The sequence below is a fragment of the Dermacentor variabilis genome, chromosome 6 (genome assembly GCF_050947875.1).
Source record: "Dermacentor variabilis isolate Ectoservices chromosome 6, ASM5094787v1, whole genome shotgun sequence".
Lineage (NCBI taxonomy): Eukaryota > Metazoa > Arthropoda > Arachnida > Ixodida > Ixodidae > Dermacentor > Dermacentor variabilis.
This window is the reverse complement of record NC_134573.1, coordinates 197,467,482-197,484,706: the sequence shown is the minus strand read 5'-3', so window position 1 is coordinate 197,484,706 and position 17,225 is coordinate 197,467,482. Positions and strand designations below refer to the sequence as shown.

General features: G+C 44.4%; 1 protein-coding gene across 3 annotated transcripts in view; it reads right to left on the bottom strand.

Annotated features, from left to right (window-relative positions):
- Window positions 1-17,225, bottom strand: part of LOC142586048 (intermembrane lipid transfer protein VPS13A-like) — a 935,034-nt gene that overhangs the window by 528,782 nt on the left and 389,027 nt on the right. For all 3 annotated transcript variants that reach the window (XM_075697293.1, XM_075697294.1, XM_075697295.1), the window contains 3 exons: window positions 5,024-5,243; window positions 4,741-4,962; window positions 4,253-4,386 (listed from right to left, as the gene is read on the bottom strand). In XM_075697293.1, the coding sequence (XP_075553408.1) occupies window positions 4,253-4,386; window positions 4,741-4,962; window positions 5,024-5,243 (576 nt within the window). The remainder of the gene's footprint in view (window positions 1-4,252; window positions 4,387-4,740; window positions 4,963-5,023; window positions 5,244-17,225) is intronic.

The window sequence follows — 17,225 nt, the reverse complement described above, 5'->3', positions numbered from 1 at the left end:
CCAGTGGCATACCCAATGTTACGCTGCTAAGAGATGAATTATGATTCTTAACAAACTAGGCGAAGGCTACAGTTTGGCGGATAACATGCTTGCTGAAATTTTCCGTCAATAACGAACCACAGAAAACACCAATGCTGCACCGTGTGCTTAGTTCGGCCCGCCCGCATAGCCAGCTAGTGAGGAAGTGAAGCTGGGCGCGACTGCAGCGCCACGAAGGCGCGGATGGGTGGCGGTTCCGCACAACGGTGCCGAGTTTGAAAACTGAAGCTAGTCTAGTAAAGTTGGGTAAGGCAGAGCTGGACATGACGCTACCACACATTCAAAGATTTTGAATGAGGCTCATGCCATTACAGTACCAGTAAAATGTTTGTATGTCCCAGAAAGCTCTTGGCCACTGCATATACCCTGTCACAAGCTCCAACTGTTGCATCAAAGAGAAACCAAGATACAGAATGCCTGGCGAAAGAGGTTGCAGTTATAGAAGCCACAGAAGCTATAGCAATGACTGTGGATGCCCTCCTCAAACACTACCAAGAAGATGCTGTTTGTGTGGGTCTTCTCAAATTGTGCAAAGGTGGCTGGCCGGACCATTCATCGGATGTGCCTCAACTACTGCTCGACTATTGGAAAGAATGAGGCAGCTTATCTGTCGTCAAAGAACTGCTGAAAGACTGCAGAATAGTGGTTCCTAAGCCCCTCCAGAAAGCCATGCTGCTGAAGATTCCCGAGGGACACCAAGGTATGGGAAGATGCAAGGCCCTAACGCATGATTCGGTATGGTGGCGCACTATCAACAGTGAAATAGAGAAGATGGTGACTGGTTGCATGAATTGTGTGCAAACAAGAGTCCAGCACAGTGAGCTTCTACTTAGCTTAGTGTCTACTCCTGCACCCAAGGGTCCTTGGGAGTGAGTAGGCGTGGATCTTTTTGAACTCAAGGGCAAGCGATACATGATCCTTGAAGATTACTCCTCACGGTTTCTGGAAGTGATGAGCCTATCCTCAACAACGTAGCAAGCAGTGATTACTGCCATAAGAGTTGTTCTGTTCGTTTTGGTATAACATCCGTTGTGGTTTCTGACAATTAGCCACAATTTGCTGCTGAAGCTTTCATAGCTTTTAGTAAAGCATACGGCTTTTTGCATGTCACTGCAAGTACGCATTACCCACAAGTCAACGGGGAAGTGGAGCAAATAGTGCGCACCATGAAAGATATGATCTCAAATTTGCAGGATGTTTACTTGGCTCTTATGAAACTGAGATACACCCGGTGTTACAGGCTACAGCCCAGCACAGCTGTTGATGGGCAGACGTTTGAGGACAACGGTTCCAAAGGTCAATGACGCAGTAACTCCAAAATGGCCGCCCATGTTCAAGTTCAGGAAGAAGAACAATGCAGTCAAGAAAAAGCAAGCATACAATTCCAACAGGCATCATGCAGTCAGGCAGTTACGCTCTTTAGAACCAGGAGAAGAAATGTGGATACAAGGTATCCCTTGTGTGGCCAAAGCGGTAAGCCCAGTGCAGAGACCTCGGTCACACATAATTGAAACACCAACAGGAGTGATCCAGAGAAACTGTAGACACCTGGTGCCCTTAAACATGAAGTCAAGTGATAGTAGCCCGTCGCCCTTGGAAGACATCGATGCAGCACCAGTGGGCAAATCTCCATGAGAAGAGCCAATGGATCAACACACCTATCGAATGTGGACTTGCCGAATTGTCAAGAAGTCCGAAAGGCTGGACTTGTGATGGCATCATGCCTTTCAGGCTGAGAAGGGGGAGTGTAGCGACCCCTCGTGAGTGAACACTTGATTTACGCAATGACAATTGTGTGAGCTGCGACAGAGGGTGCGTCCAGTCTATATGTGCTGCAAGGTCGTGGCATGTGTGTTCTGTGTAATAAAAGGGGCTTTTGGTGTTTGGTCACGAGAGTGTGCAGTCGTGCTTGTAAAGGCGTTCCGGCATCGGCAGTGCCTAGGCCATGTAACATGCGACAGCACCTAAAGCACATAGTGAGCACGGCGTGATAGGATCATATCGCACTTGGACTTTATACGGAACGTGATGCGGCTCCACTTCAGCAGTGGCTCTTGTCGCGCAGCACACTATTTGAGAGGTGCGTTTGCAAACAGCCACATGTAATTAAATCATTTGACCATCTGTGTCTGTGGAAGCTTCCATTTATCGTCTCAACATTCCTTTGCAGCGGCAGTGAAATTTCATTATATTGAAATGGCATACAAACACACTTCGTTATATTGAGGTTCTAAATACATGCTTTTCTATGGACAAGAGGTTATGAAAAGTTAAATCCTTCGTTATATCAAGAATTTCATTATATTGAAGCTCGTTATATCAAGGTTTAACTGTATTATGAATCACATCGCTCAATGTTAATGATTAAACTCTACCTGCACACTTCAATTGTAGCCAAAGTTTGCTTTGTACAGAAATTGCATGAAACTGGTACCTTGTGGTATGTATTTAAAGTAATGTGCTATAGATGTGTTCCACATTGCTCTGTTTGGTGCAAAGAAAGAGCCTTTTCTTTCTTACCACCAGTGAGGCCAAGCAGTTGCATTGCACATTATTGCTGCGGTGTACATTGCCGCCTTGCATATTGTTGTTACAGAGTACAATAAAAGCTCATTAAACCATACCCACTTATACAGTATATTCGTTTTAAAAGCAGTAGAGTTAAATCCCCGATTCAGTGGCCATTGAAAATAATGCATTTTGTATCTGCATAGACCATACCAGCTTACTGCATACATATCGGTTAACATGTAGTGTTTCCTCTTTTCGTCTCGCAATCACGGCGGTGCACCATCCCCATCGGGCGGCCCAGCAGAACAACACGCCTCAGAGATCAGAACAACAGCCTCCAAGTGCCCTGTGCATTTGTGCCTGAAGCCACATAAACATCAACATCATTTCACTGCCTTGCCAAAGAGCGTTGTGGCATTCTGCAAGCTAGGACTCACGTCATGCCGAAGCTCGGATAAAAACAACGGGTGCTCAGCATAGAAACAAAATTGGACATTGTTCATGCTATCGAATGTGGCCCGAAGAAGTCGGTGCTGGAACGTGACAGGGATCTACCATTGACTATGGTGTGCAGCATTCGGAATGCAGAGAAGTTGCTCGGCAGCTCTGCTGTGACCGCGGAGCGATGACGGCTACGAGGTTCAACTTTTGGCCATCATTGCCTCTGTTGTTGCCAAAGTGTCGTCTAACGACAGTGATGATGACAACATGGAAAGCGACAGCATGGACCATTCAGGCCCAACAGTGGCAGAAGCTGCGCATTTCATCAGCCTCATGAATGCAATCATCGCAATGAGAAAAGCACCCTGCAATGAAAAAGGCGCCCCGCGACTTCTGCAGCGCTACTGCGCCCGTGCAAGGAGAATATGCAACGCCAACGAGAAATCTGCAATGCGAGCATTTGCCGAGAAGAGGGGGCTGGCTGAAAAGCTGGCTCGCAGCTTCAGTAAGTTTGAGGCCGCTGTCGTCGCTGCTAGGCCGCCACTGCATCAAATAAAAATAGCGGACTTTTGTCGCGCGAAGTGAATAAATACTGCATGTTTTTGCCCTTTCATCGCACTCTCCCCGAGTTCCATTTTTGACAGGCAAGTGGGCAATCTCATGCTATTTCAGTTAAGCACTACTACTGTTTAATGCATACTTTTCCTAGCTCCGGCCAATTACAGTTTAACAAGGTTTCACTGTATTGCATGGAGCATCACACCTCACTACAGCATCAGAATCCTAGAATATATTAAAGTGTAGCCCTAATTGCTAGCAATGATGCGTTTAGGATCATCCAATGCCAGTTTTGACCACAATACATGGCATGCAACTTTGCTCTCTCCTGACGTCCCTGTGCATTACACATTTAACATACAAAATGTCAACCAGTGAATTTGATCATGATATTATCATGAAATTTGTGTCATGTAACCCCTTATGCAATACCCCGTTACGGGGTCATTAAGGAATAAAAATGATATGAATGAAATGAAATTTGCTTGTAAGATTTTATTCAAACTGCTTAGAAATGTCATTTATGCTAAAATAAGGTCTCTTGGGAACTCGTGAAACAAAACTTAATTCACATTTTCAACATAAGAAAGTTTTCAGCAGAAAGTATTTCATTATATTGAGATTTGACTCTAAGTAAATTGATTTTTCAATCTAATGTGTCTTTTTAGAAATATCAAAAGTCTAAAAAAGAAATGTGGCCTACATTCCACAACTTGAAGAAAATTCTGGCTGCAGTGGAGGTGATATTGATGTTAAGATGGTCCCGAGAGTCAGCAAGGATGTATGTTGCAAGAGGAGTCTCGCTAAAGGTGTCTTCTGCACCGTCTCGAGCATCACCTGCAGCAAACAAATTGAAACTGGCAAGTCCAAAGACAGTCCAAGAGCTCCAAAAAACTTTCCAGAATATATACAGTCACTGTTTGCACCTTTTTCACTCCCAATATGAATCTAGGTTCAGTAGTAGAAAAATTTGGGAGCGTGATATGTAAATTTAATTAATGTATGCCTTTGTCATTAAAAAATCTGAAAAGGCAACACATAGATTACCTCATTATTTGCTACTAGTCGGGTCAAAGAATGTAGAAAGTGAGTTATCTTCAAATCCAAAGGAATATGTCCAAAGGAATATAATTACACTCTTCTTTCTGCTGCCATGCTTCATTTATTGTATCAACATGAATCTCTGAGCACCTTTCTCAAGAAATACTGGCCGGTCATCTGCAGTAGAGAGCTCGTTGTCAGCCATTTCAGTCTCTTCGGACTCGGACTTAGGCTCGGCAGCAGCCTCATTATCACTCCGCTCGTCGTCACTGCTGTGGTCCGAGAAGAGGTGCCCAAACGCATGTGCAATCCTCTGCAGGACGTTCTCATCAGTCTCCGAATCAGAGTCCACTGCCACCAGTGTCGAAGACTCTGAGGTGCAAAACATTATGGTAAATGTGTGCCCTCAGCGTGAGCCCCTCACCGGACGCACCCTTAGACCTGTGGCTGAGCGCCCTCTTGGACCGTGTGATTGGGTGCCTTCGGATGACAGTCATCTCAGTTTCTTCCTCACTGGCATCATCTGAAGTGCTTGCACTGCCAAAGGAACCGGTATTTGACACTCCGTCCAGCCCATCAACAGCATCAACAAGCAGGTTTGAGCTGCGGTGGTCTTGTGCTGAGGCGATTGGGTAACTGTGATCCTTGAACACCTGCATGGCGGAGCACTCATTTACTGAACAGGAAACGTTCACTGATGTAACCATGTCAATACAATCACAAATGAGAATGTTCCAAATACAGTCGAATCCCATTAATCTGACACTAACGAGGCCAACAAAATTGATTGAATTACTCAGTGAATCAAATTAAGTGACATAACTGCCGTGAAAAGCACGCAAGCAGAAGGCAAAGAGAACACACACAAGACGACGCATGTGTCTTCCTTTTGTGTGTGTGCTTTTGTGTCACTCAGCAAGAAACAACTAGACCAAGAGTAAGTTCTATTGGAGTTGAATAAACAAGAGGCAGAAAAACCCACAGATACAATGCAATCTTGCAGCCTAAATGAGGTGAAGCTTGTCAGAGTTAGCGAGGCAGCAGAAGTAGCGGATGAGAGGAGCACAGCGTCACCGCCTGTAGCTGCTAGCTGTCTGCATCACGAGGACAAAGGTGAGGTACGATGGCTGTTGACAGACGAATGTTAATGACAGGTTATGTATACAGAAATACAACACATACCTAAATATACATTTACAGCTTCAAACCCCATGCATCACAGTGGCACAGCCATTTTGGGAGAGTGGCCAGAAGTGGGCACATAGTCCAAGTTGTCTATTAGGCCAGACAGCAGCGAGCAACGAGTTGTCTATTGGGACATGTACGTACCTAGTGGCCCATGCAAGTTATCTACATATATTCACAAATATATCTGGCAAGGAAACAATGACTGCAAAGCCAAGAGGCAAAGTAAGTTACGCTTATAAAAAATGCTACAACACACAGCCCATTCATTTGGCAGTATTCATCTACTAACACACCCTCAGATCAAGTGTGCACCTAATTTAAAACCAAACCACTCTTTGCTAGCCCGCCTTAGTTTTTTGTCTGGGTCTCGAACTATATATAGGGTGTTCCAACTATCATGCACCAAGATTTAAATATATGCAAATGCCACATAGCTGCACAGAACCAAGGTAATGTTGTTTGCCGTCGCTTGGAGACGTTCAGATTATTTTTTGTATTCTGCTTAATTACATAATTAAACTTATTTAAGCTTTCCATTGCTCAATACGTTCTACGTAAAAGTGATTTTCCAAACGTGAAAGAACCTGCGAATATGTGCAAAGTGCCTCATGTGGCCAGTCATGCGGCACAACTGTTTGTCAACATTTCGTGCAATCAATCCCAGAATGACACCACTGGATATTTGCCAACTTAGTTGCTCTTTGGGCAGCATGTTGAATTGGCTTTAAAGACTCTACTTCCTTCAGCTGCCCACTTTTTTAAGGAATACGCCAGGGATGTCATTCCTAGACCCTATGCAGCTTGTCAATTTTCCCACGAACAACTCTCTGCATTGCAATTATCCCAGAATGCTCAATAAGACAGCCAGCACAGAGGCACGGACTTCACACTGAGCTTTCTAGCTCTCCTCTGGTCGCCATGTCACTGTGTGGGTCTATAAGAGAAGCTTCTCTCCTGTTACACCAGGTCGTACAATGTATAGAGTCACCTCGATGACGTCAATTATGAGATTGCGACACTGGGCCCTGCCTCTTGGGCTTCTCCACTACCGACTGACGTTGTGCATGCTTGGCAACTAAAACCACATTATGCATTCCACTAGCCGACGCTTACAACCAATGTAGGAGAAATATGACCGTTTTTCCTTCTCAGTTATGAACCAACTCGCCAAAATAAATGTTCTACTATGTCATATTTCACCTACATTGGGTGTAAGCACCAGTTCTTTGTATTCATCCCATCCGAGTTTATTCTGTGCAACCATTATTTCCTTGTCAGTTATTAACCAACTCGCCCAAGAAAATGGTCTACTAAGTCATATTTCTCCTACAGTGGATGTAAGCACCAGTTCTTTGTATTCATCCCATCTTAGTTTATTCTGTGCAACTATTATTTCCTTGTCAGTTATTAACCAACTCGCCCAAGAAAATGGTCTACTAAGTCATATTTCTCCTACGGCGGATGTAAGCACCAGTTCTTTGTATTCATCCCATCTTAGTTTATTCTGTGCAACTATTATTTCCTTGTCAGTTATTAACCAACTCGCCCAAGAAAATGGTCTACTAAGTCATATTTCTCCTACAGCGGATGTAAGCACCAGTTCTGTGTATTCGTCTCATCCCTGTTTGTTTCCTGCTACCATTTTTCCTTCTCATTTATGAACCAACTCACCCACGAAAATGTTCTACTAAGCCATATTTCTCCTACATTGGGCATAAGCACCAGTTCTCTGTATTCGTCTTGCCTTTGTTTGTTCTGTGTTACCATTGTTCCTTCTCAGTTATGAACCAACTCGCCCACACAAATGGTCTACTAAGTCATATTTATCCTACATTGGGCATAAGCACCAGTTCTGTGCAGTCGTCTCATCCTTGTTTGTTCCACACTTCTGTTTTCCTTCTCAGTTATGAACCAATTCGCCCACACAAATGGTCTACCAAGTCACATTTCTCCTACATTGGGCATAAGCACCAGTTCTATGTATTCGTCTCATCCATGTTCGTTTTGTGTTAAAATTTTTCCTTCTCAGTAATGAATGAACTCATCCCCCCCCCCCCCCCAAAAAAAAAGAGAATGTCCTATAGTAAGCCATACGTCTTTTACATTGGGTGTAAGTGGCAGTTCTGTGTACTTATCTCATCCCTGTTTGTTTCCTGCTACCATTTTTCCTTCTCATTTATGAACCAACTCACCCACGAAAATGTTCTACTAAGCCATATTTCTCCTACATTGGGCATAAGCACCAGTTCTCTGTATTCGTCTTGCCTTTGTTTGTTCTGTGTTACCATTGTTCCTTCTCAGTTATGAACCAACTCGCCCACACAAATGGTCTACTAAGTCATATTTATCCTACATTGGGCATAAGCACCAGTTCTGTGCAGTCGTCTCATCCTTGTTTGTTCCACACTTCTGTTTTCCTTCTCAGTTATGAACCAATTCGCCCACACAAATGGTCTACCAAGTCACATTTCTCCTACATTGGGCATAAGCACCAGTTCTATGTATTCGTCTCATCCATGTTCGTTTTGTGTTAAAATTTTTCCTTCTCAGTAATGAATGAACTCATCCCCCCCCCCCCCAAAAAAAAAGAGAATGTCCTATAGTAAGCCATACGTCTTTTACATTGGGTGTAAGTGGCAGTTCTGTGTACTTATCTCATCCCTGTTTGTTTCCTGCAACCGTTTTTCATTTGCATTTATAAACCAACTCACCCACTAAAATGTTCTACTAAGCCATGTTTCTCCTACATTGGGCATAGGCACCAGTTCTGTGTATTCGTCTTATCCTTGTTCATTTTGTGTTATCATTTTTCCTTCTCATTTATCAACGAACTCACCCCAAAAAAAGAACATTCTATACTAAGCCATATTTCTTTTACATTGGGTGTAAGCATCAGTTCTGTGTACTCATCTGATCCCCGTTTGTTTCCTGCTACTGTTTTTCCTTTGCATTTATAAACAGACTCACCCACTCAAATGTTCTACTAAGCCATATTTCTCCTACACTGGGCATAAGCACCAGTTCTCTGTATTCGTCTCGCCCTTGTTCGTTTTGCATTACCATTGTTCCTTCTCAGTTATGAATGAACTTGCCTGCCCCCCAAAAAAGATTCCATACTAAGCCATATTTCTTCTACATTGGGTGCAAGTGCCAGCACTATGTACTTGTCTCATTCCTATTTGTTTCCTTCTACCGTTTTTCTTTTTCAGTTATGAACTAACTCACCAAAGAAAATGTACTAAGCCATACTTCTTTTACATTGGGTGTAAGTGTCAGTTCTGAGTACTTGTCTCTACCCTGTTCGTTTCGCACTACCATTTTTCCTTCTGAAAGGCACATTTAAGAAGTGAAAGTACCAACGAATCCCCCTACACACAAGTCTCAGCATGCTTTTGTTTCTTTTTGTGCAATGAGATAACAAATTTTTATTGTAAGCAGCCAAATCCTACTTACAGATATATAATTTATTTATTTATATATTTATTTATTTATTAATACTGTCAAGCCACATTGGGTCATTACAGGAGTGGAAGAAGTACAGAAAGAACATACAAAGTGTTACATTCCTTGGCAGGTAGTGGAGCATCATACATCAATGTTGATTTTCTAGGTACAAGAATATTCTTTCAGATGAAAACTAGGTATACAATGTATACAAGATCAAGAAAGTGTGTTGTACACAAATGCACTCAAAGTGGCATACAAAGGTGATGCATAGAAAGACATACAAAGAGTGTCCAGACCCTAGCCCCCCCCCCCCCCCCCTAAAGCAATATCCGGTACGATCGGAACATTGCGCTTCTAATACTGTTTCATAGTTGAGCAAATATTCTAACGAACGAACACTTTCTGGAAGACGCACTATAGAGGTGTACTGATGAACAAATAAAGGTCACAGGGGACAAATTATGTAAAATATACAGACTTGACTTTTTCCTGAAATTCACCTATTGATGGTAGTTCCACTATAACGTCTGGTAGCCCGTTCCATTCACTGTTAGCCCTAGGGAAAAAACTAAATTTAAAAGCATCAATAAAGACAGAGGGAGGGGGAATGTACATACTGTGTCTATGCCTAAAATAGGTGTCTGGTTGGATGATCAAGTAATCGTTTCTCAGGGTGTCTACCAAGTTGACATTTCCAAATTCCCCGAGTTTTCCAGGTTTTTCCTGAGTGCCATTGCAAGTTTCCTTGAGTGATGCAGAACTATGTTTTATGTCAAGACGGGCTGAAACCACATCACCTGATGCTGTCACTCTCTAGCAAGCACATGAAAAAAATAAAGAAGCGCCTTAATCCAATTTGAATACTAAGGAGTAGTGTTTGTGTTATTCAAAAAGAGAATAGAAGGCAGGGGTTAGTAAAATGCAGAGCAAATAAAGTGTCTTAAAAAAATTGCAAATGGAGTCGGACATTCTCAAATACGAAAAAAAAGGAGATGGATATAGAAGCAAATATTTTCGAATATGAGCTATTTCTATCACCTGATAGCAAGCTCAGTGGTATGAGGCCCGAACTCTGTCACAATTCAGATTCTCTCTCAACAGCTCGTAAGTCAACCTCAACTGTCCTGACATACTCTCAGCCCACGCACGACTCCCGAGTGTTGTGTTTCACTGCTTTAAAGAGTTTATTTTGGTTTGGATGACGGACACTTGCATCTCGGCATTAGCCAAAACTTTATTTATTGAGCTCAAGCTCCTTCAAAACGGCAGCAGCAAGCTTCCTTTCCCGTTTATTCCTCAATGCGTAGGTCATTTCTGTTGTTGTTTTTCTTCCGCCACTCATTCGCCCCAAAGACCATTTGAAGCATCTTGGTCAGTTGCACAGTCTACGGCCGATTTTTCGAACTCCCTAAGGGCCGCGAAAACGTCCGAAAAATCGGCCAGTTGGAAAAAAAATAAATGCGTGTCATTTAGTGCCTTTAGGGGCTCAAACTGCCACAGGCACGTTCGAAAACGCTCTGAAGGCCAGTCGGTACACATATTAGGCATATCGGTGCTCGTACTGTGACGGGAAATACCGGGTGCACGCGTGTATAATTAAGGAATACATACTGTGTTCCGTGGCAATAGCCCCTTCCCACGCTTGTTATGCTTCACTGCTATACTTTAGCATATGCTTCACCAAGTAACATTTCTGTACAGAGGCGAAGCTGACTTTCAAGAACCGGCATTATGCAACGCACCGTGTTTTCGAAGTTTCTAAGCCAATCGCGAGGACCACAATGGCGTAGTCCATGCCACTGCTGACAGCAGATAATTCTTTAAATAAAAAACTCTGCATCCAACGGCAAGAAGCTTCATAGCGAACGTCGAAGCAGCTAGGCCTAGCGTTGCCGCAGTGGCGGCAACGGCTGACAGCGGATCTGCGTGCGAGAGTGCCGGTTCGAGGTGGCGAAGTAATCAAAATGGCAGCGGTGGTGCCTTTGATTATTGCCGTTTCGGACCTGCGGTCACGGCAAAACGTCCGGAAAATCGGACGGCGAAGGGTTCTTGCGTAGGAAATGTCACCCGTTCTGATACGTTGACTCTATGGGATACGTGGCGGTTTTGCGAAGCCGTCCAAATTATTGGGAATCCGGAAAGTCGGTCGTTGACTGTACACTGGTAACTCCTCCAGCCGACGACAGGGCGTCAAAGATGATTCATTACGATTCCTGTCCGCTACTCGAGCCAGCATTACCGCAACTTTCGACCCTTTCAATAAAATTGCCGCTAGTTTTCCCTGATAGAGGCCCAAATTCCCTGAGTATTCCCTGACTTTTTCCAGACTACTCAAAATCCCTGAGAATTCCCGGTTTTCCCGGTTGGTAGACACCCTGTTTCTAGTTATGCTAAGGTGATCATGAATAACAAGAAAGAGAAATTTTAGTCTTTCGAGGGAAGTTCTTGATTCTAGAGAGGGTAGATTGGCAATTTTGTTAAGTTCTGAGGGGGAGTCATGCCGCCGATACTTATTGTAAAGAAACCTTAAAGCGAGGCATTGAATTTCATTAAGTTTAGATATATTCATTACCGTGTAAGGGCCCCATATTATTTTGGCGCACTCCAAGATTGGTCTAATTAACGTTTTGTATGCCAGAATATTTATTTCAGGAGTTGCGCTGTGAATGCGTCTTCTTAAGGACCATAGTGCATTGCGTGACTTGGTACACATGTCATCGATATGAACACTCCATCTTAAGTCAGACACATTAGTAACACCAAGATATTTATGAGCGGAAACCCATGTTAAGGAAGTGTTCTCAATGGAGTATGTATAAAACAGAGGTTTCTTTTTTCTCGTAACCGTCATGACAACAGTTTTATTTGTGTTTAATACCATTTGCCATGTGTCACACCAGGTTTTAATTTTTTGCAAGTTTAATTCAAGAAGAGTCTGGTCATCGGGTTTTTCTACCTTATTATACAAGACACAATAGTCTGCAAACAGCCGAATGGATACTGCAATATTATTAGGCATATCATTAATGAAAATTTAAAAAAGGAGCGGACCCAAAATGCTGCCTTGGGGTACACCGGATAGTACCCCTGAGGAATCAGAGCGACAGTTTTCAAGCACAACATACTGTTCTCTGTTGGAGAGATAGGATAAAAACCATTTAGTGATCATCGGATTTTTGAAAATTTTACCAATCTTTAGGAGCAGTTTAGGGTGGGAAACTTTATCAAAAGCTTTGGCAAAGTCAAGGAATATTATGTCTACTTGTTTGAGTTCCTTCAAGGCACTTGCGAGATCATGTGTTAATTCAACCAACTGTCGAAGTGCTGCTTACGGAAACCATGTTGGTAGGGATTTAGGATATTTAAATCAGCGAGTTGTATGGATAATTGTTTGGAGACAATATGTTCTAGTATTTTGGCACATGTACTAATTAATGAAATAGGTCTATAGTTATTAACATCTAATTTATTACCACTTTTATGAATCGGAACAATTTTCGCCCACTTCCAAGCATATGGGAAGCAGCCAGTAGAAATTGAGGACTGATAGATAACTGTAAGGTATTTAGCGGTCCACACTGCATATCTATACAAAAACTCGTTAGGAATGTTATTGGGTCCTTGGCTCTTTTTGCTATCTATATTCAGTATGAGATTTAATACACCCTGTTCATTTATTTCAATGTCATTCATAGGGGGTTGATTGGGAACTTCATCAAAATTAGGTGTGGAGCAATCGTCTTTAGTTTAAACGGTAGAAAAATAAAACTGTTAAGAGACTGAGCTGTGTCTAAAGTATTATCCTTAGAGTCAGTGGGAGGCGAGGGGTATACATATCTCCAGAATTTACTAGGAGCATTTTTGAGGAATGATACCAAGGTAGTGTTGAAGAAGTTAGTTTTGAATCTTTAATAAGTTGCTTAGATTCCTGGCTCATATTCTTGATAACATTAATGGAATGTGGGCTACCAGGCTGTCCAAGCACCTGACGCCTTCGCTTTAATCTTCTTTTTGCATTAATAATGTCTCTGGTTATCCATGGATTTCTTTTTCTAGTGGTCTTAAAGACAGTTCGGAACATAGCACTTTATGCAATGTTGAACCATGTTGGAAAAATGATCCCAGAGTTCGTCAACGCTCTCACCAGAACGGTGCATAGTAATGAAGTCTTCAAATGATAAGGCAAGGTGATCTGATATACATACATCATTAGCATCTTTAAAATTCGGGATCAACTTTCGCATGCAGTCTGCTGAGATCCTTGCATCAAGCCTAAAGCATGTGATAACCATTTTGTGGTCAGACATTCCATCCTCAACCGAGCAGCCAGAAAGATAGGTATGTAACGGCTCAGAAAGAAATACAAGATCTAGGATTGAGGAAGTATTCGCACACACCCTAGTATTTTCCGAGACAATCTGGGATAAATTAAAACAGAAGGTCAAATTAAGCAGTTCTTCACACGATCGAGGTTCAGATGAGCCTGGATCCATTATTACCCAATTGATTCCAGGTAAATTAAAGTCGCCAATCAAGCATAATGCCACCTGGTGTTTTGAGCCAGCGTTGCGTGCCCAGCAAAAACGGTGATTGAAGACGACGAAGTCGAGGATCTTGGGCCAGCTGGAGAACCGTCCTTCTTGTGTCTGACATTTTCGTGTCTGGCTGCTGATACTGCTACTTATTTTGCCTTAGCGCGTGACAAACTGGTGGAGGTGCGGGGTACTTGCTGAGGAGTTTCTCGCTGAGGCCTCGCCGTCTAATGGGTGTGCAAACTCAAACTTGGTCACCAGGCTCATAGGTCACTTGTCGGCGGTGGAGATTGTACCTTATTGCATCGGTACACTGCTGCTGTCTTATGCGCACGCGGGCCAGTTGACGCGCTTCCTCGGCGCGCTGAATGTACTCCTCGACGTCAGGAGCTAACTGGTCGAGCTGGTCGGTATCTTCATATGGAATCATGGTGTCTAGCATAGTTTGGACATCTCGACCATAAACGAGGCGGAAAGGCGGGAAGCGTGTAGTTTCCTGCGTGGCAGTGTTGTACGCAAACGTTACGTACGGTAGGATTTCGTCCCACGTTTTGTGCTGCACATCCACGTACATAGCGATCATGTCTGCCAGTGTTTTGTTTAGTCTTTCTGTCAAGCCGTTAGTCTGAGGGTGGTATGCAGTGGCTTTTCGATGACTCGTGTAACTCATCTTGAAGATGTCGTCCAGAAGCTTTGCCGTAAATGCGGTCCCTCGGTCAGTGATGATGAATGACGGTGCGCCATGCCGAAGCACAATGTGATGCATAAAAAACTGGGCAACTTCAGATGCTGTCCCGCGTGGTAGTGCTTTCGTCTCAGCGTAACGCGTCAAGTAGTCAGTCGCGACAATGATCCACTTATTGCCGGAGGAAGACAAGGGAAATGGTCCAAGAAGGTCCATTACAACTTGATCAAACGGCGTACGCGGAGGGTCGATGGGTTGTAGAAGGCCTGCAGGCTTGAAGGGTGGTGACTTGCGGCGCTGGCATTCACGGCATCCTTTCACGTAGCGTTTGACGCAAGCAGTCAGTCTAGGCCAGTAGTATAGTGGCCGTACCCTGTCCAGAGTCCTTGAGTAGCCCAAGTGACCAGATGTCGGCTCGTCGTGGCAAGCTAATAGGATGTCGTCGCGAAGGGCTTGAGGTACTACTAGCAGATGTGGTTTGTCGCCGGCACCTGTGTTTCTTTTGTATAAGATGCCCCCTCGTAGGCAAAATGACGACAACCGTCGCGAAAGTGGGCGAGGAATGGACGCGATTCCGCCTTCTAAGTGATCGATGAGGGGTCTTAACTCAGCGTCCGATCGCTGGTGAGCGAGCAGATCTGGCCCGCTGAGGGCTCCCAGAAAGGCGCTGTCGTCTTCCTCGTCAGGATTCTGAGATTTAACAGGTGCCCGTGATAACGTGTCAGCATCTTCATGTTTCCTGCCTGACTTGTACACGATGGTGATGTTAAATTCCTGGAGTCGCAGACTCCAACGTGCCAATCGTCCAGAAGGGTCTCGGAGGTTGGTCAACCAACACAAAGCGTGATGGTCGGTCACAACTTTAAATGGCCACCCGTAGACATACGGCCTAAACTTTGTTGTAGCCCAAATAACCGCGAGGCACTCCTTCTCTGTGGTGGAATAATTGGGCTCTGCGCGTGACAGAGTGCGGCTCGCGTAGGCGATAACTTGTTCAGTCCCGTCTTGTCGTTGCACCAGGATAGCTCCGAGACCGATATTGCTGGCGTCAGTGCGTACTTCTGTGTCAGCATCCTCATCAAAATGACCGAGCACAGGAGGAGAAGACAATCGATGTTGGAGCTCCGCAAAGGCAGTCTGTTGTTCATCAGTCCAGAGGAATGGCACGTCGTCACGTGTAAGGCGAAATAGCGGCTCTGCAATCTTCGAAAAATTTTCAATGAAACGTCGATAATAGGCACACAACCCCAAAAACCGTCGGACACTTTTCTTGTCGGTTGGAGTGGGAAAAGCAGCTACGGCATCAGTCTTCTCGGGATTGGGCCGAACACCTGCCGCGCTCACGACGTGACCAAGGAACTTCAGTTCCTCGTAACCGAAATGGCATTTCTCTGGCTTGAGTGTAAGGTCAGCCAATCGAATGGCTTCGAGTACATTCCGAAGGCGTCGAAGGTGCTCGTCAAAAGTCTCCGAAAAGATAACGACATCATCGAGATAGACGAGGCAGCTTTTCCATTTGAGGTCAGCGAAAACGGTATCCATCATTCGCTGGAATGTGGCTGGCGCGGAACAGAGGCCGAAAGGGAGTACTCTAAATTCGTAAAGGCCGTCCGGAGTCGCAAACGCAGTTTTCTCGCGGTCCCGCTCATCTACTTCAATTTGCCAGTAGCCACTTTTCAGATTGATAGAGGAGAAATACTTCGCGCGCCTCAATCTATCCAGAGAATCGTCGACACGAGGCAACGGGTACACGTCTTTCTTTGTGACGTTGTTTAGCTTCCGGTAGTCCACACAAAACCGAAGCGTGCCATCTTTCTTTTTAACGAGAACGACTGGCGATGACCAGGGACTGCATGAAGGCTGTATTACGCCGTCTTGAAGCATTTGCTTCACCTGCGTTTGAATCGCATGTCGTTCTGTCGGAGAAACACGATAAGGCTGTTGCCGTATGGGGGGCACGTCGTCATAGGTGATGATACGGTGTTTCGTAATCGTCGTTTGACGTATCTTCGACGACCGTGCAAAGCAAGAGTGGAACTCGAGCAACAGCTCGCATAGGGGTTGTTTGTTCTCTTCAGGAAGCGTTGGACTAATGTCGACGTTGCGTATAGGTGGTTCAGCATTGTCGATTGCCTCGGAAACAAAACACTCAGTGACACAATATATTATCTGTGTGGCAAAAACTTGCTTCCATAAATGCTCTAAGGTTTCCCATTACGCTGTCGGTTGAGCCAGGAGGTCTGTAAAATACGCCTATGCAAAATGAACGGTTTGAAAGTTTTAGTTTAATCCATAGAGCTTCGATATTTCTGAAATCCGGCAATACTGTGTATGTAATGGAATTTTTTTACAAGTAATCCTACGCCCCCCTCCTCTACTGCATCGGTCCTTTCTCAAAAGAGTGTAACCGCAGGGAGTAACCTCAGCTTCAGAAATGTCATTGCGGAGCCATGTTTCCGTAATGCCAACAATGGGGGATCTGGCGCCGACATGGCTACCAGAAATTTACGCCTACTTTTCATGCAGATGACGTATGCTGCTTACGTGTTCGCCAACTTGACGTGTCCCCTAAGCGCCGAGAGCGCCGGATTGACCGACAGCTGTACGGCCCTTCGCTTTCCGGTTCGACGCGGAGCACTGAACACGACACCTTTCGACTTTGACGGCACCTGCCCAACTCTTCGCTTCACGGATCCACAAAGAACACTGGACGCTACAGCGACACCTGTGGTTGATCAACTCATCTGCTGGCAACAGGGGTTAGCCTCGGACAGAAAACTACA